General features: G+C 43.9%; 1 protein-coding gene across 12 annotated transcripts in view; it reads right to left on the reverse strand.

Moving 5' to 3' along the window:
* Positions 1-27,815, reverse strand: part of EXD3 (exonuclease 3'-5' domain containing 3) — a 301,498-nt gene that overhangs the window by 231,913 nt on the left and 41,770 nt on the right. For all 12 annotated transcript variants that reach the window (XM_074891167.1, XM_074891166.1, XM_074891170.1 and 9 more), the window contains exon 3: positions 1,806-1,920. In XM_074891167.1, coding sequence (XP_074747268.1) covers positions 1,806-1,842 — 37 coding nt within the window. In that variant the 5' untranslated portion in view covers positions 1,843-1,920. The remainder of the gene's footprint in view (positions 1-1,805; positions 1,921-27,815) is intronic.

Raw genomic sequence — 27,815 nt, forward strand, 5'->3', positions numbered from 1 at the left:
ACAAGGGGAGGACAGAATGGGAAAAACCTTGGCTGCCTCTTACCCTGAGAAAAGTGCTACCCTTCCAGCTGGATTACAGTAAAAATATTTTAATCTTTCACAAGATTATAATATCCTTCCTCTCTGAGTATAGCTACAGTGGTAGCAAGGCTTAGATAATGAAACAAACTGACAATGTAAAGCTTAATAGGTGGCTGCAGAAGGCTGGTGCTGGAAGCTGAACAAATGGAGGTCCACATTTGAAGATTCCTATCTTCAGCCAAGACATAAATCATGAGTGGGTCACACCTGTCTAATCCAGTCTCTTGACTCCAAGAGCAACCAGTACTAAGCACTGCAACAGAAGGTGTGAAATCCACACTGGAAAGGTGTCCCTCTGGGCAGCTTCATTCCTGCGCCTGTTTTAGAGAGTGGATCTAAACTCAAAGCATAGTGTTTATTGCCCCTACAAAAAATAACGCTGCAATGAGCAATCTATGACTATTCTGACCATGTGATCCACACATTTCTCACAAGCACCCAGGATAGTCTGTGTTATAGAGACTGTCCTTGGACGTCTTTTTCCCAAGACTCAGCCTCTAGGTGCTTCTGTGAATGACTCATGAATCTGCATGACATCCTGACTTTACTCATCACCTGTTCACAGAAATAAAAACACATGCAGAGTATTACAGAATAGATATTCCATGCTACCACAGGAATTTTCCTAAAATGTTCCATTCTTGAACTCCCAGATTCAAACCCATAGACAATGCCAAGATCTTTATTGTAGGCAGGTGTTCAGAACCCCCAAACTCATCAACTTGCTCTGTCTACAGCTACATGGACTGCATGAGCATGGCAAAAGGTGGTGGCTATGAGGACAACTTTGCTTCCTATCCCAGCAAGGGGATATCCTAGCAATCCCCTCAAATAGATACTATCTGGACAAGTTTGCCCAAGCGAGTCTGAAAAAAGGAGGAATAAATTCTCAGGACTCTTGACAACAAAAGAAAAATTCCCAAACCTGTAAGCAGACAGCTCTCATAACAGCCTCTATTTCTGAGAAAGGAATCAGACAAAAAGACCTCACCCGTTAATAAAGAGTGGGGAACAATGGAAACTGTCAAAAAATAGCCCTCACGTCAGAACTAAGAATGCCCCATTACACATCCAAAAAAGCACACAGCTGAGCAAGGACCTGGGAGGCTGTCAGGCACGGATTCTGGCTTACGCGTCTCCCAGGCCCTTCTCCTTTGCAGAAACTGCCAGAAGCACTAGATGATACTGAATTCCAACAACCAAAGATGGGGACGGAAGAGGAGAAGACATTTATGGCAGGACTGAGCCAGAATTAATAATGAATTCCTGTTCCATTCAATCTCTCCAGCAAGGACCCTGAAACTGAAACTTCACGGAACATACATGAAAATGGTACATGTGTGTATCTTCCACAGGTTTTACTTTATAGGGTAAAGCAATGAATGAGAAAAATAAACTACGGATAAACTCTGAGCGAGTTGTGTAACACACAGTAATAAAAATCATGTGTTCTTCTGAATTGTTGAGAAATTATAATAACAATTGCTATAAAAATTTTCAACCTGGAATACAATTCTAAGAATGCTGATATCTAGATGCAGACCAGGAAACCTCAAAAATCCAATAACCTTCACAGTACGCAATTTAGCCTTAAATTCACAGGTTTTGCTCTATTTGTGACTCAGCATTCTCCTCCAGTAGCACTAAGAAAAATAAATGGAAAGCAAATCATGCTGAACGAACAGGAGAAGACAGGCAAACACTTGGACAAGCAGAAAACTCACCAGTGGGCTGATCACTTGAGTCACTGTTCTGATTCATCTTCCCAAAGGCGGAACCAAATCAGGATGCTGAGGTTAGAGGTCTACAGCTCAGAGATGGTAGCCCAAGCTCTTGCTTCTGAAAAGAAAAAAAATGCAGTGTTACTATCAAACTGTAGGAACTTCACCCTGTTACTATCAAACTGTAGGAACTTCACCCTGTGTGACAAAGGAAATATCTTGTGTGTGGTCTGTTGCCTTTGAATCTAAGCAAGATAGTGGAGAAACTGTGTGCATATACAACTTAGCGTAGAAGTCATAGTACATTGCCTGAAGATCAGAGAAATGGTGAATGGTGAATTAAGTCAACCAAGAAACACTGAAAAGTGGCAACTGAAATCTCATGCAAGTTAAAACAACATCTGGATTCCTGGAATAAGTCAACATTAGCTTTCAGATTTCATTTGCACAAACAGGAGTCTTTAACACTGTTTACTTGATTAACCAAACAAAAACCCAGACCTATCTAACCTCCAAACTGGACAAACAGTCCATGTGAAAGTATGTTTTTGCCATAGCTAAACAGCTCCTCCTCTTTATTTGCTTGCCCTTCCACTCATCATATCTTCACTGTGGTTGAGTTGGGAACAGAACCCTTGTCTCCCAAATCCCAACTCAGTGCCTTAACCACCACATCCTTCCTGCTGAATCACATTGCTGAATTGTTTATCAGGAAGGAAATTCCCCCTCGAGAGTACTCACTCTGAGTGTGCTGGTGGAACACAAATGCTTAGAAAAATACAAATGGACTAGCAGTAACAAGTGATTTAAGCCACTGTACAAGAGGCTAAAGGTATACATCAGCACATTGGGTTTTGTTGTTAGCACCATCGAACAGGACATGACAGAGAACAAGCAGTGCATCTGGATGACCTCAGACTAATAACCTCCTGCTCTTCAACAGAAGATACATAACTTTGAAAACATCTATCCCACATTTAGCATTAGGTGCATGTCACACAGAGGGGGGGTTCAAAAGGTTTATATTCTTACCAGGCACCGTGAAGGTCACCTTTGGTACCAACTCATGCCAAGCTGCGAAGTGCAAGCAGCTGTTGTATGTGATCTAGTGAGTCAGAATTAACCTCAACATGTTGTACTAGCAAAGGGCCTTCACTTTCTTTAAGGTCTTTAGCAACAACAACAACAAGCAGGGGGAAGATACCAAAAGTGGAACAAACATGTTTTAGCCTATACACAGTTTACCGCATTAGTCTCCTAGAAAACAAAAAAGGGTTGAAATTCATCCATGATCTGTCCGAGGACACAAACCCACTGAAATGGCAAGTTCATGGTCCAGGACTCTGAAGAATTTGGCTCTGCTCAGCAGTTGGGCAAAGGAGAAGAATTTCCCCACTTGCAAGCAATGTCTTTCCAGGTTGCGTCCCACGAGACCCCACCACAGTAACCAACACAAACACACACTTCGGCAGATTCCCAGAACTCTGACAAGATTTCTTTTACACTCCCTTTAAATGTCATTGTATAGAAATTCCAGCAGGACTGACTCTTAAGGGGCAGGGAACCAAACCCTCAATCACATGTCCTGGGGTCACGTTCATATATCTAGAGCAGCTTTTAATGGGCACATCAGATAGGGCTAGCTGCCTCGAGAGCAGACCCAAGAGAGAGGTGCTCGCCCCCAGTGCACGGGGCCATGGGACAGGTAAGAGCCAGGTCCATCCCACAGACACAGGCAGGGCCCCACAGGCTCTTCTGGACACCCCAGCCCCATGGGAAGGCAGTCTTCTCCCCAGAGGAGCCTGGTTTGAGGGCAGCCATCCACCATGCACCCACATGAACACCTGTAAGCTTCTGTTCCCCGCAGCCATCTACTCTGCTTGTACATTAAACTCCAAGACTGATCCCCACTCCCCAATCATGCCAGAAGCACCTCTCAAAGCAAACACAAGGACTATCGGTGGTGCTCGGGAGACACAAAGCCTCTCCAAGGACACTTTGTGCGGGATCCATCTATCACATGCAGACATCTGCATCTCATCTGAGCATCTGGGCTCCCCTTCTGATCAGTGGAGATTCAGAGGCATCTCTAGGGATCTCACCTGAACAGCGATGACTTGAAGAAAACATCTAGAGTAACCTGTTTCTCTCTGGTGGCTGTCTAGAAAGTCTTGGTGGCCATCTCAAATGAAGGCATCTAAGTCTAACCAGCTAAATCCCACCCTCTATTAGTACTTTACCCCAGAGTTGAACATATTGGCTTTGCTGTCCCACAGCACATTGAGAAACACATCAGAAAGTGTCAGGCAAAGCACTGGTATCAAACAAAATCAAATTCACTGCTTTGAAGTTTGGTATTTTGAATCTACTATCTACTCATTCTTTCCATGCTACTTTAATTGCCTACAGATTTTGTATTTAACTTAATATATCTACACAGATACATACATGAGCCAGACTCTTCTCAGTGGTGCCCAATAACAGGACAAGAGGCAACAGGAAATCATGTTTAAACATTAGGGAAAAAAAAACCCACCTTTTTTTTTTACCGTACAAGTGATCAAACACTGGAACAGGCTATTCAGAGAGGTTGTAAAGTCTCCATACTGACTGGGCACAGTCCTGAGCGACCTGCTCTGACTGAACCTGCTCTGAGCAGAGGGTTGGAGCAGGCAATCTCCAGAGGTCCCCTCCCACCTCAACTGCACTGCAATTCTGTAGCATACTTGTAAGGAGTCTTTTAATGTAAAGTCTTCATCGGGGATGTACACAGTTGAAGACAGCCAAACCTTATCACCTAGGGGTAATGCCTGAGATTTCCAGAGAAACCATCATGCTATCCCCAGTCTGTTCCCCATTCATCCCACCAGGAATCACTGCTTGCTGCAGGATACCTGCCTTAGTTTTGTTCTGCAACACTTTGTAGTTTTTTACATCACTGGCATCAGACACATCCAATAATTTACTAAAGTGAAAGTTTCTTGCCAGAAGAGACTTTGAGGCACTACTTCCATTCTCAAACAGTAAAAAAAAGTCACAATTTCTCCTCAAGGCTTCTTTCATCTTTGACATTATCTAAAAACCCTCAAGCCTTGCTTTTTTACCTCATACAAGAGTAATTTAGGAATTAATATTAAATGCAATTCAATTGTTCTTCACTAAAAAGGCTATTCTCTCATTTCTTGCCTGCTATTTTTGTAGTCAGGATCAAGCTTGTGTTTTTTTCCTATTAGGTCAGCCCCACTTAGGTCTAAATCAAGTGTGTCCAGAGGGAGAACGTAACTCTACATCTCCAATCCTGCAGGATGTTGTGATCAGTTTACAGTAGTGACTAATGGCACATTAGAAAGTAATTGCTGTTACGGATGTTTTCTGCATAGTTCAAAGCACTCCCCACATGGAAACTCAGCACAGAGCAGCTAAAGAAAAAGGCTTCTGCAAAGAGCTGCCAAACTGCTTCTCCAAGGACTTCTGATTTTTCTCCACAGCAGGTGTGGGCACTGTTGAGCTCTTGATCTGGGGACTAGTGCCACACAGGAGTGTTTTGCTTCATATTTAAGCAAATGAGTTAATGATTGCACCCAGTCATCCTGAATAATGCACATGGTGTGAAGCAAAAAGGATGAATGTCTAGCAAATGTCTGACACCTCCGCTGCACAACTGCCCCAACAGTGAACTAACATTCAGGTGGATGGGGAAGCTTTTTCACCTGACAGTGTAAACAGAGTTCACGATCCTGCTGCCTCAGTAACAGCTGAGGCCACAGCCACCACCAGACAGGGAACTGGAGGCCACCAGTTTCCTTTTGAGCGATTTCAGTTCAAGCAGGGCCATCATGGTCTGGAGTGAACAACAGGCTCCTGAATCAGCTTCAGAGCCACCAGAGGAAAGCCGCAAACCTCTCTCCTGATAGTTTGTTAACCCTCCGTGGGGGTCAACTCCTTTGCTATTATCTCAAGCCCTGCCATAGCTGGTGCCATCCTTAAAACCCAGCAGCTGGGTTGAAGAGACTGCATAAAAAATCTTATCTCTCCTCAGAAAATGTCACCAAAACAAAAAAGCAGGTTTCTATTCCGCTTGGCTATGGAAAAAGATTTGAAAATGTGAAGTGAGAGTAACTTAAAGCTTTAGAAACAAGAAGACAAATACTAGGAAGCAATGTTTATTTGTAGTCTTCACCATATTGTGATATTTAAGCCTATCCCACATTTTTGCAACCTGCCTTTTGTTGCTTTATTGTTACAGAACACACAGGCACATGCAGCAAAAGACATCCAGCACTACAGATCCCTTTGCAGAAATAAAAGATCTGGGAGTATGGGTGAAAGAGCTGTAGTCCTAGAAGTGCTAACAAAAGCATTATCTGAAGACCATGGGTGTCTTTTCATTGACTTTTACAGACTTTGGATCCTGTAGTTAAACCCAGCAGCTCTGGGGCCAGATCTGGCTTCCAGACTCCCATCGGCCACAAACCCAACACTTCATTCTTCATAATGCACCAGCTAAACTACACCACCCAAAATCTCTGCTCCATGCTTGAATTACGGGAGCTCAGACTTCAGGATGTCACATATTACCTACATTACATGAGCCTATTTGAAATAACATAGACTACCTAGATTACTTGTAAAGTGGGAAAAAATGACGAAGAGGCCTCTTTGTACCATAGGCTGAAATGCAAATAGCAGTTCCACCTATTTTTACAGTTTTTCCTTTATCACATAAATCTTTAACTACCCAGAAATAGAAACTTCACTTCTCTGTGATAAGGATATAAAAAAAAGCACTGACACTGACAAAAAAAAAAAAAAAGAAGGCAGCAGAGGCTGTCAGCCAGTTCCTGCCAGCACCTGTGCAGAGCCCCCCCGGCAACCTCAGCTCCCCACCAGCACCCCGAGGCTGGCCGGGCTCCACTGCACCCCAGGTGCGGGCTGACCAGCTCCCTCCCGGACGTGGCTGCACAGCACCACCACGAACATCGACCGGCACAGCAGAAGCCAGCGCTCGAGAGTGGTATGGGGAACAGGCCAGGACAAGACCCTGCAGCTAAAAGCTGCCTTCTGTATCAATTAATTTTATTTGAGTTCATTCTAAGAAGGAGATTCCTCTTTCTCTGCTTTGGTTTAATGGAATTTTCATTAAATGATTATTGATTTTCAATCATTTATGGGACTCATTTAATAATTTCCTGCCATTATTATCATAGTAAAATTCATTGGAACCGCTGAAGGCTCAAACCAGAACACACACAGCAGGAGCCAGTAGAGCTACGCAGTTCTAGCGTACGCCCTCCGCCTCATTAGTTCTGACATTAAAACTAGAAAGCAGCTGACGAAATATCAACAGATGTCTATCAAAGTCTGTTGGGTTACCTCAGCATGGTGATACCCGCCAGCTTGACAAGAATGTATTTTTAATGGAAGTTCCTGTCCAAGTTCCTAACATCAATAAGCAAATTATTGTGACACCAGGGGCATAAATAAAACCCGAACCTGTGGAGAAAGCCCTGTACACCAGGGAACGCGCCTTCCTGCACGATGCAGAATGTCCAGCAATCACCATCATCAACAGGATACCAAAAATAAAACAATCATCATATGCAGGTACCAACCATGTGGAGCAACGTCTGAAACCAGTAAGTTTTAAGAACCCAGCCTTTCCTAACCTAGAGCTGACTGTGCAAATCGCAGGCCAGCAGCTAATTTCTGTATGTTTTACTCCTGACAGTAGAGTTGACCCTCCATTACAGAAGCAGCAACTTCAAACGGCTGGGTCACTGCTTCCCTTCCAGCCAGGGTAAACAGTTTACCAGCAGCGTCCAACTGAAGTTAATGCAGCGACACACGACTTCATTCAATTTGGAGCGGTACAGCAAGGAGGGATATTCCAGAGGGTGGGCAGGGACAGTCTAACGGAACTTCTTGAAATGAGATGAATCCTCCTTTCCAAAGGAGGGAAAAAAGAAAAAAATCACAGGCTGGACTTCAGTTTCTGAAAGCCCAGGAAGACCTCTAAACATGATGCTTCAGTGATTTCTGCCCCGAGGCTCTCCCGTTGGAGGGACCCTGTGACTCCCAAAGCATGTGGCAGAGGAAAGCAGCCCAGACACACGCACAGGGTATCTGCCTATCAGGGCATTTGGTAAGAATAATGTTTGTCCTTTTTTCTTGTAGATTTTAAAGAGTTACAGATAGGTAGGATGAAATAAATACTTTACATGATTCCTAAGTATCCCTGCAACCTCCAAGAGATGGTTTGCTGTCAGGCTTCCTGGAAGCTAATTGCAGCAGAGCATCTAATAAGAGGCTCATTGCACCAAGAGAAAAAAAAAAAGCCTGGCAGCAGCCTCCTCTGTCACCACACTGCTGGCTCTGAGCATCTTCTGAAAGGCTTCCAGAACAACATCCCGCATCACCTGCAAATCTCCACTCCCACCAAGAGGTTCCTGCAGGCCAACAGCACGCACAAACTGCCCACACATCCAAGCGTGGGACGATGGCTGCTGATCGCTGCCTTATTTCCCCCACCCTCTCAAAGTACATGTGAAGTCATCCTATTCCGCCAGCAATCTGAAAGGGTACCACTCCACAGACCAAGCTCTCCCTGCTTATTTTGCTCTTCTTACACATCAATCACCTTCAGTCTCTTGGAAAACTCACCCTGGAAACAACCAGCACAACTAAAGTCACTGCTGAAACCCAGGGCAATGCTGCGAGGGTGTTTCTTGGTGTTGGAGGTGGTTCTCTCACGCGCTCCAGCCCCGTGGAAGGATGCTGGCTCCAGAACACAAGGTGTTGTGGCTCATGCCTGCTTTCCCCTTTGGAGGCTGAAAGAGGATGAGTTTGTTTGTTGGTCTCTGGCACCCTCTGCTGACAAACCACCACCGACCTGTCCCATCCCTGCAGGCCCATGCAGTGCCCAGGGCACGCACAGAACTTTCAGGCTGGAAGGGCCTCACCCTGCTAACATAATCCACATCTCCTTTTCTAGATGAACATTTCATAATTTAAAATTTATTTTCTCTTATTTGTTTGTCCAGGTATTTCTGTAAAATTGTACTAATCACAGCTGGCCCTTCTTCCCCTTGGTTTGCTCCAGTAACTGAGCACACTGCACAAAGGAATGCACCCTACTCTCCTACCTCTGGTGTTACCTAAACCCCCTTGTATTTATCACACTTGCCACCTACCAATGCCCCCCAGCACCATGCACGCAGCATCCATCCTCTTCCTTCTTCTCTGAAAGTTATGTACCAGGGAGGGGACCTAAACTCCAACACTAATTTGGAGAATGAAAAGGGCAATAATCCAAAGCACAATGTTCTGGCTCAGGTATCAGCCAGGGATACCTGAGGGTATTGTCCATGGAAGGAAACTGTCCGAACCCTTCCAGGACCATGATTTTGATGCACAATTCCCTCAACAGTCTCCACATCACGCTTGTCACACAGCACCTGTAGCATTGTGAGCTCTCCACATCCCTGAGCTGGGCAGGAGGATCACTGGGCAGAGGAGGAGCAGCGCATGGAAGCTGTGCCTGGCAGGGGGGCTCTGCGCCACCCCCCTCCACCAGTGCAGCCCAGCACCAGCAAAGGAAAGGGAAGACATGATCACACACACCTTTGTCACGTACCCAGCAACAATTCTGCAACGTGTCCAAGACACGGTGTCTCACACAAAGTTAAACTGAAATGTTTGAATGTGATCAGTGACACCCAAACTCCCTGCCGTCAGCAGACACCAGAAGTGAAAGGGTTTGCTTAACTGAATCACTACCCTGACACATCCTGACCCTGCTGTGCTGCACTTGAAGATTCCTGTGGAACAATGAACACCAAGAACAGAGAATATTCTGTGCAAAGGCCACAGAGAAACAGAAACCTAATCTTCTGAGATGTGTTAACTTTAGAGATAGATTTTCAGCCTTGTTATTGTCTGCATTTTTCTGCTTCTTGTTTCTTCTTTACTTGTGTGAAGGAAAGGCCAGGAGAACAAGCCCTGCTTGACAGTTAGTATACACTGAGTAAACCAAAAGACAGCTTGCAGGCTGAATAGGCACACTGGTACTTTCTAAACGCTATTTCAAACACATGCAGGTTGTACTTACATCTACCAAAGGATCTCCACTTCAGTAGAAAGAATCCCAAAGGATCATTCCACCTCCAAACCAGCACCTTAGAAAAAAACAACTAAGGAAGCTTTGGAAATATAACCAGAATCAGAGTGTAAAAAAAAAGTTCTCAGTAAACAGAAAAACAGGTCAGGGCCAACAAACTTTACAAATTTAATTCCAATTTGTTGGCCACTACTGAAAACCAGTATAATATAAAAAAAAATTGAAAAACTTTAAAAAAACAGGGGACTAAACTATCAAGATGATTGCAATAGCAACATGTAAATCCTTCTTACCAGGAGATACAGTGTAGTTATTTTAAATGCTGACAATTCAGTATCTCTTGAGCTCTCTCTCAAATTAAAAAAACAACTTACTTTGCTTTCTTTTTTCCAGCCCTAGAATAGCTTCGTGTTAACACAGAGCTTTGTGTGTAAGCACACCACCACTGGGGACTCAATATGTGACTTCACTACTTCCCAAAACAGAGCCAGGGCTGTTTCATTTTGACTTCTTCAGGCACTGTGATTGCTTCCCAGCATTTTGATCTCAAGTTTAGGCACCAGTATTAAGCAATGAACCCAGGTCTATTAACATCTGTCCAGTGCTCTGTGACAGAAAGCGTTTCAAAGTTCTCTCTTGGATTGCTGAGGAAGCTTTATTATCTTGCGTAAACCTATTCATTTTCTTTTTTTAAAAAATGCATTAACCATCCTCCAGAGTCTGACACTTCTAAGAGGCTTTGACAGACAGGCTCTGGCAAACGTAGCTGTGGCAGCTGAAGGCGCTGCTCTCGCCAGCTGTTTGTCCCACCTTGCTCTGCCAGGAGACGCTGCCTGGACAGCACAGCTGGCTGAAAGTCTGCACACCCAATGCCTCAGCTCTCAATTTTGGCATGTTAATGTGAACAGCGGGTGAAAGTACTTGTGCAAAACTGCTGGGCTCTGAGTTAAAGAACTGAGTAAAAAACTGAGATACAAGGACACATTCCTTCTGCAGCACTAATAAACAGTGGGGGACAGTCATCTCCTAAATTATTGCAGCTGTTTGGCCAGCAGACGTGAGTCAGAGCACTAACACACACAGATCATCAATGCATGTAGGAACATGATCTGAACTCCTACCTCCTGACAAATACTTCACTTTGGGGGTTGCTCCTAAGGAATCACCAAGAGAGACTCTTCAGCCACATCTACACTACAAAGTTTTGGAAGTGCAATTATGCTGGTAAAAGTGCAGTAAAAACCATCACTTCCTGACTGACAGATGCTCAGGCAAAGTCCCAGACATGACAGATACAATTTTAAGAATCATGGCATTTAGAGTAGGAGGGAAGGAAGGAGGGAGGGAAAGTTTGTCTTTGACAAGATCATTTTTTTCTTTTTTTTTTAAATAAAAATTGTTGAAACTTTCCTTCACCTGAGGGCTTTGCTTGAATAGCTGTAGCTATAGACCCAACACTGAACAAAAAGCTTTTACAGGATGGATGAGTAATTTTAGCAATCCAGTAAATTTCCTCCATGGTGATCTGCTTCCCTTGCTAATCTCCCTGTCTGTTCACTCAAAGGAGCTGAAACTCTGCTGTGTTGATTTCTTCTTGATTACTTTCACTCCAGACCATGTCTAAACACTACTAGAATCAAAGCAGAATAATCTAAGGATTTCCTCTCAAATCAACATTTCCTCTGTTATCCCTGTTGTTAGCAAATCCCTCCGATCCCAACTGTCTGCAGCTCCTCATCTTCCATCCTCGACCGCAGTTACTAACAGGCTGCCGGCACCCAGAGCAGAGCCAGCAGCTCTGCAGCTTCCACGGGTTTCAGGCAACACTCAAGTTTACAGGCAAGTTTCTCTTCTGTCTCCCAAAGGCACTGCTGTTACGCCTTGGAAACATTTTCAGGAGTCCCACAACCTATTGGCATTTTAATTTCCAGGTTATCTTATCAGGCTTGACCTAGATTTTCTTCCCAGTTTTTTCTCACCCGAGATCCGATACACCTTGTCAACAACAAGAAGTTACCTGGTTTTAGTTAAGTATTGCCTCTTACTTCTGCTTGCTTTTTACCCACATCATGACCTGTAGGTCCTCCCATCTCCTTCAGGGAATATCCTTCTTGTTAAATGCTGCGACAGAAGGCAGCAAGGAGGGAACAACGCTGGATGACAGGGAGAATGGAGAGGCAGGAGCTGCAGCAATCAGAGATCAGTCGCCAACAATCTGGTAACGACTGAAAAGCTGGAGGAGACACTGGCTTTGCTGTGGCTGAAGATCCTGACTACTACTTGAAATATAAATTAAGGGATGGGCGATTATTGGCTTGAGACTTTGACCAGTAGATCTCTTCATAATACAAGACCAAATCTTACAATGCACTGGTGGTCTTGTTTGCCCACTCTCTGAGAAGAGAACAATCTATGTCTGAAACAATCTCACCTGCCGGCACCTGAGGGACTGACACCCCCACAGCAATCCTTCAGGATGAGGGTTCTCACTGTTTCTGAACAAGTTTCATTTTCACTGTCATCACCACATGACATCAAGGTCAATTAAGGCTGCTCATCAAAGTCAATTAAGTCTGTCAAGCTTTTAGAGCAGGAAGCCCACAACTCCACCATGTTCTCCTTGTAGGCTTCTTTATGCTTCTACCCACAGCACGAGAAACATCTTCCTGGAGCGCAGGGATAATGTTAAATCCCACAAAGTCAGAACAAAGTCGAGTCGCATTATTCACCACACACTGTGTGCTGAATTTTGATCTCTTTCCAAGCCATATCTGTGTTATCTACACCATGCCTGATAATAAATTGCTTTCAAAACTCCTTCAGGGAGAGTTCTTCCTCACCCTTTATCCCCTGAATAAGATTAGAGAAGGTCTTCCTCAGAAAGCAGGCGTTGAATGCAGTGATTAAGCCATCAGTGTGATTAATGAGGTCATCTTTGGTGGCATAAATGGCTTTCACATGGGACATCGGTTTGTAATCAAGTTTGTGGGAGATGATATTGTACAAAACAAGGAGAGTTCTGAACCTGGGGGTCTGTTCTCCTCGCAGCACTTCTGGAAGGCCAGCACCAAGAAAGCACTCCTGAAACTCCTGGGTAGCGAGCCAGGTTCTTCCATATGACCAGAAGATGGGTCTTCAATAACCTTCTCATTGTCCTTTGGTTCTTATTATGATAAACAAGCAAGGGCTTTGCCTTCCAGCCTCCTCCTGCCTCATCTCCTAACAAATGGGCCAGACTGTCTCGGGGGAACAGAGTACCCAAGTTCAGAAACGTTCTGAGCAGCACCACACAGTCACCATCAAACTGTCTGCTCAGATGAGGAGATTTCAATAGTTATAGAAGTCTCCACCATTACCTTCAGAAGAAGTTGAGAAAAAAGCCATATTAGCCAGCTTTTGCACTGTTATGCGTCCATAAACAATATTATTAACCCGAAAGGCATGTGTTTTTCTCAGTATGATTTATTAGTTGCAGTTATAGTTGCAATAATGATGGTCTAATTTTTCATAAAGTACTACAGTTTATGCATAGTTTTAACCACCTTTTGAAAGATCTTTAAGTAATGATGAATCGACCCATAAAATCATACAAATGTTAGAACCAACATATATTATTCTCCTTTAGGCATGGGCAGGAGTGTCTGATTTATGTCTGCCAAATGATTTGGCATCTGAACAACTGGCAATAAATTCAAAGTGAAACAGCAAAGCTGTGGGCAACCACTGTAAAGATTGGGATTCTTTCCCTTCTCATTTCAACATGAAATGCCATGTCTGCTCTGGGATGTTATAATCTAATTCACTTGTTCACAGGGCAGCAAGTTAGCTACATCAAGATAGTGTGCATCTGCACTGCCTTGCCACAATGCCAAGAAGTACCTCTCTTATAAAGCATTACGTATGCACAAGTCCACGCTTGATCAAAGTAACCACTGGAGAGAGATCTCACCCTGTAGTGCTCGCATGCAAAGCTCCCCACTCGGTGAGTTTGCAGATGCTATCAGAAACTGCAGGGTCTGAAAAGCAAACTAAAAGGGAACCATGATGTCACCTCTGGTATCACTAATTCAGCCAGCACCACTGCCAGACCGCTGGCAGGCCTCGTGGAGGTGATGCTCTGGGATACCTGCTTATGGTGGTCAGTACAAAGGTCAGGATACTACGTGCTCTTAGCAGCAGAACTGATGCACATCTCAGCTGCGTGAGAGATCAGCTCCTTAGGTTCCTTCTCAGACCCCAAAGAGGTTGCATGCTGAACAGGACCAGCATTGTACACTGTCCAAAGGATGCATGATAACAAGTGTTGGGTGCTTTGGCTGACAGTCACAGCAGAAGGGTGCTCTGCTGCATCTGCTTGCCTCTCCACTGTTTGCATCACATGCATTTCCATGACCACACGCTTTCTTGGAAGTTTTTAGAACTGTCTTAAAAGATGGTAAGAATGGTCTTAAATACCATCCCTTCCTCCAACCTCTGTGTCTTAATGGCCCTCAACACCGGGAAACTAGGCAGTGATATTATTTAACTATTTAACCAGGCTTTACTTTGCCTGCATGCTGTCTCTTAAAAAAGGTGCTCAGCAGTGAGCATGCACTAGAAAAGTCCCCTCACTCCCTTTCTCAGCAGAAGACATCTCAGCCTCCCTGCAGATACTAACGTCTGGACTTTGACAGGTCAGGTTTTACGGGAAATAAATGAGGGCAGACGTATAACCCCGCTGCTGCCAGCACAGCCACAGGTCTGCAGCAGCACCACTTGAATCCAAAACAACCACCCAGGCACTGAAACAGCGCGCTCCAGCTCTGAGTGCTGCTGTCACAGTGCTACAGGAAGCTAGAACTGCACATGAATACTTACTGCCCACAACTGTTAACCTGAGCCGCAGAGCAATGTCTCTTTTGTCTAGTTTCCATGCAGCACGGTAGAGAGCTGTAAGCACAGCTCTCCCTGCGGGGTGTTTCAGTGAGGCAAGACCACAGAAAACAGGCAAGGGTCTTGCCAAACAAGAAAGGTGCTAGCTGAAAAGACACGCAACACTGCTGCGTGTAGCTGTCCTGTTGTGTTCCTTCCCCATCTTGTTTGAGGTACCTTCGGATTCAGTGACGAGCCAACTGCATCCCCTGCAGAAATACAGTCTAGTTTCTTAAAGCTGTGTATAACCGGGTTGTTGCAGTCCCTCTTCACGGGCTTCCATCAGGCTAATGATGGAGATAAGGTGCAGGAAAGTTGTTATTTAAACTCATTATCAGAGAGGAAATTTCTCACAGCCTGGCCTATAGTGCTTAAGGAAACATTATTTGGTGGCTGAAGAACCACTAACCTTGTTCTCAAATAGGGCTGGATGGACACACAATGCACTTTAGGCAGAACTGCAGCGTTGCCCGCTCCGTGCAGGTAAGCCTGGTGGCACAAGCACTTCTCGCCATGCCCCTCAGCTTCTCCAACTCACTGTGCCCCTCAGCTTCTCCAAAGCTTTCTGGGACACAAAAAGGAAATCAGAAGCAACACGCTGAAAATGGAAAATGGCAACTCCTAAAAATTATTAATCACTTCAAATGCTGAAACAACGCCCCTTCCCAAAGCAGTGGGTGGTGAGGTTGGCACAGCTCCTACTAAAGAGAAACTTGATCTTCACTGGTATGAAAGCGTGAAGTGGCATCCTGTACTGATGAGATACTTGACCTGAATTTCTTTCAAATACTTTTGCTGCCTGCTTTAGCCTAAGTTTGTGGAAAACAGGAGGACAGAAACAGCCTGGGCCAACAATGACCTGAACCAGAGACACCATATGGGTGCAAGCAGGAAGAGGAAAGCTGTTCATCGACAGTAACTGAAGGCTCCTTGCTATTTACTGGGAGGAAAAACATCTTTTAGAACACCATGCAACCCTCTAGGAAGCTGTAACGGAAATTTAGCAAGTGAGGCACTAACATGGGACTCCACAAACTTCCGTGAGACCTGCAAGCAGCAGGCGTCAGTTGTAAATGCTTCGCTGTCCTTCTGCGACTCCCCTGCGTCACACAGCATCAAGCCCCGCGCTGGTGGATAAAGGAGAACCAGCAGAAAGAGGCCCCCGGAGGCACAGTGTCTGTGTCCAGATAAGATCTTTGAAGCACTGGTCTGCAACTTTGTTTGTACATTTTAATTAATCTTAAAGGCAGTAACAGCTCATTTTCTCCAGAGTTGGGGCAAACCCAGAGCCCAGCCATTTTAAGAAAAGAGCACTGAGAAAATAAACACCAGTATCTGAGACGGAGGCATTTCTGACCTGTGCTTAAATCAGCGTTTGCAGCTTTATCACCGTTTCCCCCACCGCCTGGGATGCTGAATGCATTGTCTTCCCCTGCCCGGATGAGGAAGGACGCTGACGCATGGCACAGCCTACCCACTTTGTCACACTCAGCAAACAAAGAGGAAGCTTGCAAAGGCGAGATCAATAACTGGAAGACACAGCGGCAGTTTGTCCCCAGCGCTGGAGAGTGAATCCTGATGCGCAATCCCGCCGTGAATTTAAAATGCTTGATACCTGCCATCTCTGGCTGTGATTAAACGTCTGATGACACACACTCTCTGATAGATTAGAAGTATTTGTCCTGTGGTCACAAAACACTACGAAGAATGAAAAGCCTCCAAGAAATAAAGCTCAAAACTAAGAAGAAGTGGCTTCTAAGTGTTGGCTTAAGAATGTGATACAGCAACAGAACAATTTTAGGTACCTTCCATAAAAAAACTCATATTTGCTACAACATTATTTCTTATCACGCAGAATGTGTTGTGTGTAATTATTTGTCGGTATTAGTTTACAAAGGCAGATGCCAATTAAAAAAACTAGCAAACCGTTGCAAGTACAGCAGGATGTTAAGTGTTGCATTATTTCATGGCTGAGGTGGAGCACTTTACAGAGTACTGAACATTGATTTTATTTCTATATACTCCTTGGGTCTGAGAAGATACACAGACTAGAATAATGCTAACACCAACATTTCAATATAATACTTAAATTCACTCTCTAATCATTATTTCTGTATTTCAAATTAGATTTTATGGTCAAATTCAGAAGCAAAGCGAAGCCAGTGTAATATTGTACTTATGGCCACTGCAACACGCATTTTGAATTCCACTGTTTCATACCCACCTACCTATGCATAATTAATAACCTCTTTACACAGATTCTCATTCTGTGTCCAGTTCAGAGTCTGCAGGAGGGAATTTAAACTGGCAACGTTTGTCACATTAAAAATAAGAAAAAAGGAGCAAGGGAAATGCTATAAAGATAAGAGGACTGATGATACCAGAATACATGCATAAAAAATATGCCTTTCCAAGTATAACTTACATTGCCTTACACTTTCTGAATGCCCAGAACTAGTTCATAGGCAGCTAAATTATAATTTTGTTTCTCAGATAAGAGAAACTCAATTTCACATGCTCAAAGTAACCAGCTCTGAGATTTGGAACAGAGCTTTGGAGACCTCCGGCACTCCTGAGGAAAAAGGAAAAGCACAGCACTAGCACGGAGGACGTGCCTGCTGTACTAAAAGGCAGATGCCTTCAGAGCACTCTATGTTTAGTCATCTCTTTATCAAACCCTTAACTAATTAAACAATCCTCTTGTCAAAGAGGACAGTCATTGTTTGTGTGACCGATGCCCTGTAAACATAATGGGATAATCTGCCTTTCTCCTTTTTTTTCTCCCTCAATTCTTCTAAACAGCTGGGGGATGCGCTGCCTGCTCTCCAGGAAGCCTCTGCTCATCTGTCATTCTTCTCCGCTTGCAGCGCTCCGCTGCTGCACGCAGCATCACAAGCCAAGCTTAAGACAATAACGCCTCAGATACACCAACAATCAATCTGATACCATGCCATTAAAGAGTCCCCAGGCCCCTGAAGGGCTGAGCAGACAATTAGAGGGAAAAAGAAGCGATTCTTGGATAGAATTGACAATTAAAACTATGTTGATCTACAAACGGCAAAAGATGCTGAAAGGAAAGCATTTCCAGTACCCTCTTTTGACTTCAGCACCTGGGAAGAAAGAGCTTGCAAATTATAAAGTTTTGATCAGATGGCATCAGGCTTGCTCTTATATCTGCACAGTTACAGCAGCAAAAGCTGTTAATCAACTGTTAAAGACTCAGAAAGTCACACTTTCAGAGATGATCTCCAGCCCCAGGTACCCGAGGGAACAGCTCATCTCAGACAGGCCAGGTTTAACCGCAATTAGAGAGGGCAACTATTTTCTCATGTGAAACGAGGACAGAGTTTCTGTAGGTTGCAAAATCCAAAGGTTTGCCAGTACATCCCCTCGCTGTATTCCTGACGCAGGGGATGTCTCCCCTCAGCAGGCTTTGGCGAAAGCTCTCTGGTCACCCCTGTCAGGCAGCTGCAGAAGCTCCCTCACCCCACAGACATGACAAAAGCCATTACCTGTTACAGCTCTCCTTCATGAAAGTTTCTGTTTTCCTACTTATAACACCAGCAGCAACCTAGACTTATTTTCTATAGGAAATTCAGACTACACAGTATTTCTGAATTCAATTCTGAATTCAAAAGCAATAGCCTGAAACCAAAATGAATCCCTTTTAAAACATGCAGATTTTGCAGAACTGTTGCTCCCAGGAGAGAAGTGGAGAGCTGGCTGGGCAGGCAGCCCTCGCTCCTCGAGCCCTGGGGACGCGAGCTGGGACAGTCTGCTCTCTCCTCCAGGGTGCTCTGGTGGCAATGGCCACGCATGGCTTCACTGACCCTAACTGGTGATAACCGTGGTTTCATTTGATATCAGGAGATTCATACGTATCTGCTGGTTTGACTAAGGACGAAACGCAGTATTTCTGTATGAAAGGTGAGGAGGAGGAGGAGGAAGGGGACAGTGGGAAGCGAAGGCTGAATAATACCCAAATGTGAAAAGCCTTCAGTGCCCATCAAAAGAAAGCTCAAGGCCCTCTGCAGACTAATCCATCATCAGCTGTATTGCCAGAAACACCGGATCACCAAAATCTTTGCTAACCACGCAGGCAGTACCTGACAGCGCCGTTTCACGCAGAGAACGGCAGAGGATGAAGGGCTCAGCACAAGCAGGACAACTCTTATCTTCTCCTGAGCAACTCCACTCCACAGCCCAGCTTGGAAGATAAATTCCCCCCCCTCACCTGCTGCTCCTCCACAAAATACTCCAATGCCCACTTCAGGCAGTGATTCAATGACTACCGAGAGTCCTACTCCTGGGTAAGATGGAGAGTGAAACAATGTCACTCCATCGCAGATCCACAGAGGGTCACAGAGCGAGAGGGCGAGACACTTCAGCAGTGCGCACACCCTGCTGGGGGACTCATGGAGGTGTTCAGCTGTCCATCTGCCTGACTTCACTCAGCCCTACCTTGAACACGTCGTCAGCTGGCTTAAATCTCCTCCAAAGGAGACACAACAGCAATGTGCCCTGTGTTCAGGACAGAATGAAACCCAGGAGACAGCAAGTACAATACAAAGCCTGTTTCTTTTGCACCTCATCTAGTCCACAGAAGGGAAAAAAAATGCAGAACTGCTCTATTTTTAACCTACCACCAAGAGAGACTTTATAGAGTCATGCTCAAATCTCAACAAGTTCCTCATCTCAATCCAAATTAAACTCAGCAAGTGTAAAGATGACATCCCAAATGGAATATACCAAAGCCAAAATGATGTTATCCTAGCAAAATTTCAAAAATTTCCATATGTGGAACAAAACAACTAGCAATATCGGCCTTAAGGCTCTTTTTCTTGCTCTTTCCTTTTTATTTTTTTTTTCTCTTCCCTGGTGTTCCCTCCCCACCTCATCACTGCAGACAAGTTTTAAACAATATACATGAAAATAGCAGCTTTCAATCTGTTCCTGGAGTAGCCAAGTTAATGAGGCCACATGGCATCCCAGGGCACTCTGGAGGCAAGGGTTCAAAACGCTTGTTAGTGCAGCCTGCTCTGCTCTAAAAAATGTAAAACATTTCAAACTGGCGAGCATTTCACTTTCTCTCCTTCTCTCCAAGTAAAAGAACATTCAGATTTCCAAACACATATTGTGGAAAGAATGAAGCACTTCTGGAAGAAGGTTTGCCTTTCTAAATTTAAAGATTTATAAATCAATGAAAAATCTTTTTCAAAAAAGCAGAACACTTCTGCAAGTTATACCACAGCAAGCGAACAGTTGTAGAAACAAGTACCTGTTTTTCCTGACCTACATTTTCACGTTGGCAGGAAAACAAAGTTCATGTCAAATTACAGTAGATTTTGAACAGACTTGTACGAGCCCTCCAATCTCAGCTATTAAATCTGTTTGGGCCCAGCACGTTCCATTTCTGTATGAAAGAAGGTACCACTTTTTAAAATTACACATGCTTGGTATTACATAAATGCAAGCAGGTAGTCTTTTTGTTGGTATACTAAAAGGGGGAATTGATTTTCCATAGAATTTGGTTCAGCTAGAGACATTTTCCTCTCCTTGAGCTGCTATATACATTATCTACTATATTTATAATAGAAGCCATGTGGTTAAGCAGACACAACCACAAAAAGCAAACGAGTCTAGCTTTGTCCTAAAGGCCTTAATATGAAAAGGCTCCCCAGGTAACAGCAGCCTGCGTGGGTCTTATGTTTTTACAAACAAACGGCAACCAACAAACAGGCATTTTCTCAGCTGAGTACAAGACAAGTACTTACAGACAAGACCTACAGACAAGTAGGCCACAGTTACAGCATCAGTCAAAGGAGAACGCTTTCATCTGCTTCACTCCCTACCCTATCACAAGGCCATCAGCTTCCTCCTCAGCTCGTTTTTTTCTGTGTGGGGTTGTGTTTTACCTCTTTGAGAGTGCAGCCCACTCCTGGATTTGGAATTCTGGAAGGGGTCTCGCCCATGCCAGGTGATGGAAAAGGCTGGCGTGGCTGCAGAGACAGGAGGGCGGCTCTGCCGAGCAGCCGGCCAGCAGAGCCCTGCCAGACCTGTGCTGCACCTCCGAGCTGTGCCCGCCTGCAGAAGGGCTTCTCGGGACTCAGGATGGTTGGTGGGTGCAAGCAGCGCTGCACCCAGCGCCTGAGCTCCCCAAACCCAGAGCACGGAGGAGCAGAGCAGGGACAGTGGTCTGGCAGGGGGTCACATCTGGCACAGCATCAGCCTGACCAGACTCCTCTCATGCCCCGAAGCCACCCTTCCCCGCTCCCGGGACACCAGCAGACCCTCAGACCCGAAATGGAAGCAGTGTAAGATCGAACAGGGTTCATGGCCCTGGCTCCCCACGGTGTGAGGGCGGCTGTGCTGTTTCCAGACCTCAGCCAGCACGACACTGCACAGGTTTAATAATGACATCAAGGCCAGGCTCTCTGAATCCATGACATTAATAGTACTGATTTGACTGTATCACCTAACTTTCCCCTTGTCATTTGCTCCCTACGCTGCCTTACTCTTACTACTGTACTCATGAGATGGTGCTGACAGACCCCAGATCGCACCCCGCTCCTCTCCTTTGGGATTTGCACCTCTGCGACAGAAAAGTCCATTGATGCAGGAAGAAACAGACACAGACCCGCAACGGTGGGACAGGCCGAAGAAGAACTTGTGTTCATGAGGACTCAAGTAGAGATCACAGCTCTACAGTCAGCTTCGAAAATAAAACCAATCTTTCTATTGCAGTCAGAGATTTTTTCCCCGTAGACCACTACAGCTACTATGCAGAAAAAAGTGCACCTCCCCATCATGACCTCTGCAAGTTTTATTAGCTGCTTAAGTTATGAACCACCACACTCTGCTTTTGCAACTATCTGGTTTAACATAAACTTGCAAAAACTGTGTGAAGGAAACACATTTTAAATGTCCTTTATTTTCATGCCCATTTTCAGATCTCTGTAGTTTCACAATGTCCGTATTTCACTAAAATTAAAATCTCTGCGTTGCAAAACACATCCAAGACAAAAAGTTTCAATTAAGCCTTTTTTTTAAAAAACATGTTTTTCACAACCATGGCAGAAATTCTTTTAAAATGCGTCTTCTTCAGGCCAAACTAAACGTGCCCAAATACGCTGTGTGTGCAAACCCCCGAGAATACATTGGTGAGCAGACTTCCCACCTATTCACATTTGTGTGAATCAGAAATTACTTTCAAACTCATACGTTAACAGATATATTTTTCTCATGCTATCTATACTAACCAGATCAAGCCTGAAAACCTCACGGTACCCTGCTGAATTCCAATCACAGACTGACATAAAGTATAAGGAGCCAGACACCCATTAGCAGGAATGTAAACAGCACTGTGTTTTGGGAACTGCTGTTTTCGCTTATGTTTTTTGATTTATACCTCATAACTGCAAAACTAACGAGATTCTAATGAAAAGTGGGACATTATTCATTTGTTTTCCCCCCAGGAGGTTCAGTTTATTTTCAACAAGCATGCTACTGATTAAAAAAAGAGGTGATGGTTTTAAGAAGCTGGAACATAAACCTGTTCCCAAATGTGCATGGTCTGAAACGATACCCTGGTTTCTGTAGTTTACTGTTTCACTGCCTTTATCTAAGTTGTTTTCTTCAAATATATACCTTTTTTTTTCTACTGGTCACTACTACATAAACAATAAACATCTAATCTGTATATAAGTAATTGCACTGAAATATTTATTAAAAAAACCAAGCACCCTCTGATTATTCTGCTTCTTTCCTGCCTCAAACAAATCACTCAAAAACCCTGCATAGATGTAAACCAGAAAACTTTGCAACTCTTTTTTAGATTGAATGGCACTTCCAATTGAGAAACTAAATATAAAGGAAGGTGTGTAGACCATTAAAAATATATATATAGTTCTCCTTACTGAAAAAGCTGGAAGTCCAACCTCATATATTAGACACTTTTAAAAGTGTACCCAACTAAGTATTAGACTAAGTGTCCACTTCGAAAATAATTTTATTAATAATACACAGGTCTGTAGCATGATCGTTAAGCTTCACCTCTATAAAGCTTTCCAGAGTAATTGTTACTCAGCCATATACTTAACATTTGCTAATCTCCAGTGTACCTCACATAATTTGTATGCAACCAAGAGTGTTTTTCATTGCTGCCTTTCATATTCAGTATAGTTCAGATAGTGCAGGGCTCCTAAAACATACTGTGTTACATCTAGAAAGACTCTGATCTGAAACTCAATCCCTCAATACAATAGGGTCACTGAGAAATGAAACCCTAAACCAGAGCTTTTAAATAGGCATTTAAATTAGGAAATTAGTTCTATAAACATAAAGCATTTGAACTGTCCATTTGTTATGGATAACGCAGTAGGACCGCCAATTACTGAAGTCATGGACTCCAAATTGGCAGCGTTTGCTTTCCAACGTTACATCAAAACCCTGACTCCACCACGCAGGAATTTAACTCCTCAAGATACACAATAGGAATGCACCAACTACAAATTACGGAGTGACAATTTTAATACTTTATTCATTAAAGCACATTCAGTTACTGCCTCATGGCTACATTGCACAATCCAAATGCAAAAGATTTTGATTGTAGAGGGCAGCTTCTCTGGAGTTTAGGTTTGCCCAGTCCCTTCCCTCCAACTTCTTTCTTCTTTTCCTATATGCTACAAGTTGGGCACTAACAGCATTTCTGTGTCCTTCAAGCATTTCACTCCAATAAACAGGATCACCTGGAGATTTTAGGGGAATGGACAATCCAATCCACTAAATCTAAAATACTGTTTTCTTTTTGGACGCGATACACAGTTCAGTAAGTGATCCTGCAGCATTCAGCTGAAGATGAATGTCCCACAAAGAAAGTACAAGAAAGATAAGTTGTTCCACCCAACTGAACAAACATTTCCTCACAGTCACGCCCTCTTCACATAAAAGCAGGAATCTTTCTAAACTCATACTGAACAATTCTAGTGGAAGGTCACAAACAATAACAATGGATAATTAAAACAATAATCAGGCTTAGTGAGACAAAAATTAAAAGTAAATTGCTCATCAGTTTTTTTCAAACTGCCCAAGCCTCAGTAAGAACATGTTTTGGACATGAATTTAAGATTAGAACAAGCTGCTATTCATAAGAAGAAGTCTCCCCCCTTTTGGTACTCTGGGATTCACTACAGAGCAAAGAGATTTTGTGGGACAAAGGAAGATAGAGTATAACAGACTTGCTGAAGAGGTAATATGCTAAAGTATTGGGGAATTATATATATTCTTATGCTGCTAAGCAATCATCCATCCTCAAATCCAACAAATTAAAGAAATGAATACAAATGAGGAAATCACAGGTTTTGCAACAGTTTTAAGAGGCTTAAACAAACCACCCTATTGGATTTTCCTTTGTAAAAGTACATCATCCCTGAAAAAAATACTTCGTATTCTTAGCTGTTGCATTTACAAAGGTTTTTACATCACGTAAAGCAGCTACAGCATACTGTGAATTCAGCACACCTGCAGTAAGCTGGCCCAAGGAGGTGATGGAAATTCAGAACCAATCAAACTAAATGCATTGACAAAGATTCTGAAAGCATGCAATTCTCTGCAAAGCTTGCATCTCTGGGGTTTGGATTTTTTTGGTCTTATAAAAATATTTAGTTTAAAACAATGGAGAAACATGACATAAAATAGAGTGTAATAAATACTAACTTTATCCATGGCGTGGCAATTCCAGGGATATGTTAACTGTAATGCTAGAGGCATATCAAAAGTGAGGCAGAAGAATTCAAGACAACTTTCAACCCACAAGTGAGACAACGAGCACCAACACTCAGCATCTTCCCATCTCAGAAACCAGTACTGGATTGTCCTGGGAGAGCTCAGCTCTCACAGGAACTCGGGACCAAAACATCCTGATTTAAAGCCTCCCCTTTGGTTAAACTGATCTTTAGACAAGGAGAGCTGCTCCAGACCTCTTCCACCTCCCAGCCTGCGCAGAGGAGGAACCTCCAGGCTGTAGCTCTGCCAGCACCCGGCTCCCAGCTCCGCTCACCGGCACTGCCCCACCAGCACTGCCCTGCTCAGCACGCTGAGCTTTCAGCGCTCCTACCCTGAACAGACAGGAACAGGAGTAGTGTTGGGACCACCATTAGGATAAAAAAAACATAAAGTAGGATAATCTATCTTGAAAATAGAGCCAGTATGTTCATCTGAAGTTTTCTGTGAGGAACAAAATCAGATGAAGGACAACTACAATTCTGCAAAACACCTCGTTCCCCAGCATCACCACCTTCACAATGGAGGGTGATACGCACTAAAACACACAACAGCACTGAGACTAGAAGCCATGAGATGAGAAAGCAAGTATATCAGGTAGTGTTAGCTCCATCTTTCACATGGGAAACTGAAACACAGAGGGAAATAAAACATTTCCACTACCATGAGGCACATACCTTGAGATCTCAGGAACCTGGGGTCTTGTTTTTATTTTTTTAAAGCATTCAGCTTGACCACACAAATGGTACTGTTATAGCTATGTTGTTCTAGGTTTGTCATCAAGTATCTTTTATTAAACATCCCAACCAGGATGGTGGGAAAAATTATGAAAGATTTTAAGCAGAGAAGCACATCATAGGTAATACAGCAGAAGGAGGGATTTTGTGCCATTTCAACCTCCTCCTGTATCCACTGATAATGTTCCATGGGTTATAAACTACTTAACCGGCTCTTTCCCCCTAAAAGAGGATTCCTTCATCATGTCTCTCCTTCACCACTCCCTCTCCCCCGACACAACCCTTACTCTTCTCTATGCCACAGGTTCCATTGCTTTTTTCTTTCAGAGATAATTTAATCGAAACTCTGAACAATTGCTCTGACTGTGCTTAGCTTCAAGACAGCTGCCTCTGTATGAGACCTCTATGGAGGAAATAAGAATAGAAGTTAGTTTTTTGTAGGAATGCAATTTTTCCTTCTCTCCTGCAATACAATGCTCAGTTCCCTCTATACCCTCTGGTTTCGGTAACAAGTGAGGCAGAGCTTTGACAGACAAGAGCTTTCTTAACTACACACTCCAGAGCACATCCATCTTCAACACTGTGAAAAGCAACAGTGCTTTGGAAAAAAAAAGTTGGTATGTGGTCATGTAATTAAAGACTGTCATAATTCACACCCACATTGTGGTAGGTTGGTGTTGTGCAGGCATCCTTAACTCTGGCACTTCCTCATTTTAGGCTACTTGCATTTGAAATCAAAATAATGTTTTTATCACACCGCACCATAAATTAATTATACAGAAAAAGTAATGTCTTTAAAAAATAATTCTTCAGAATGAAAACTCAGCTAGATCCCTTGCTAGAATTAAGCCACAATCCCTGGCTCCTCATTCACACACCAGTCCCGAGACAGAAACACATCTGTGAACAAGCTTGAGCACATAAGCACTCTCACTGTGCTCAAAATTAAGCACATGATAAAGCACTACACGCTTTAACAAATCAAAGCTACAGAGAAAACACACAGGTCTGAGATCAAAGCGAAGAAACTGTAAAGTAAATGGATTCAGAAGGGACTTAGGCTGACAAGCCAGGCATTCACACCATTAGAGGTCCGAACACAGTCTTTTTCTTTCTCATTCTTACACCAGACAAATGAAGAATAATATTGACGCCATTAGCAATAACTGGGAGATAACGGCATTGTTTTCCCTGCCGATGATGCATGCCTCCGTGCGTGGGTGTATGATGGGTTAGTCGCTATGGAGCTGGATCAAAAGCGGTTGTTAAGGGAACAAGCAGGAAAGGTAAAACAATGGCCAAGATAACAAGCATCTCAGCAAATATGCAACTAGGTTTCTGGGTTTATAGCTGCTAGGAGGCAAGAGTTTAGCCCCCACCCTAGTGATGCGGTCACTTTGCCAAGGCTGAGCAGCAGGAGATCAAAGGAAATGCGGAAACCCTGGAGGTCCCTGGCCTGGAGCAGGGGGAGGAGGGCTGGCGGGGTGGCCGGAGACGGCCCAGGGCACAAGTGCTGGCAGGTCAGGCCAGGGCCGCACACCCAGGGACCGGGCTGTGAGCAAGGACAGCAGCTCTCCAGCCAGAACCCAGGGTTAGCAGAGCCGAGCAGCTTTCCCAAGCCAGAAAGAGAAGGTGGTGGTGAAGAGAAGACCTCCACGTATAGGCTCTGTACTGCCTTTGCTCCGCGCGCTTTGTGACAGTCCCCAGCAGCAGGCACTGCCCACCGCTCCATTAACGGCAAAACGTCAAGATATGGAAGGAGCTCATTAAAGCCTTCTTATACAGATTTTCAAGATTTCTTGAAAGCAGCCAACTTCTCTGTCACAAGATCCTGTCTAGCGACCTTCACCCAAACCCTCCTTCTTTCTAGGAATTAATGACAAATTGTTCGCCGGCTCTCACTAACACCCCACTGCTCGATTCTCACACGGCTCCGTACAGAGGGTGCACTCAGCAGCGTATCATCTGCTCCTGCAATTCATAAGCTACAAACTGAAGAAACACACCAGGAGCTAAAATGAGTTTCCGAGAACAAAAACAGCTGGTAAAGAAACAAAAGCCAAATATTCTCCTGGCTGCTGGCTGCATTTTTTTTAATTTAGCTTAAAACAAAATGAAAAAAATCTGCTTGGAACCCAAACAGTCTCTAGCTGAAAATGTGGTGTCTAGCCTGAAAAACAGAGGCTTCTGGACAGAATGCCAAGCAGCACAGGATTCCCATGGACCTGGTGTTTCTCAAGCCCTTAATGTGGTTCAGCTTAGGCAAGTGGTTTTAGGATTCCCAGTTCAAAATCTACAGTGCACATCTGCAATTCATTCTAGTTTCTTATTTTATTTCTTACTTCTCCAACCAACTCCAAATCATTTTACGAGTTCTTGCAATCCGGTACTAATCAGTTACTCATGCTGCAGGAGTCCCCGCTTCCTAAGAAGGGCTCCCTTTGCACAAGAAGTCAAGCTGTGCATTTC

The sequence above is a fragment of the Strix uralensis genome, chromosome 21 (assembly GCF_047716275.1).
Source record: "Strix uralensis isolate ZFMK-TIS-50842 chromosome 21, bStrUra1, whole genome shotgun sequence".
In the NCBI taxonomy this organism is placed as follows: Eukaryota; Metazoa; Chordata; class Aves; order Strigiformes; family Strigidae; genus Strix; species Strix uralensis.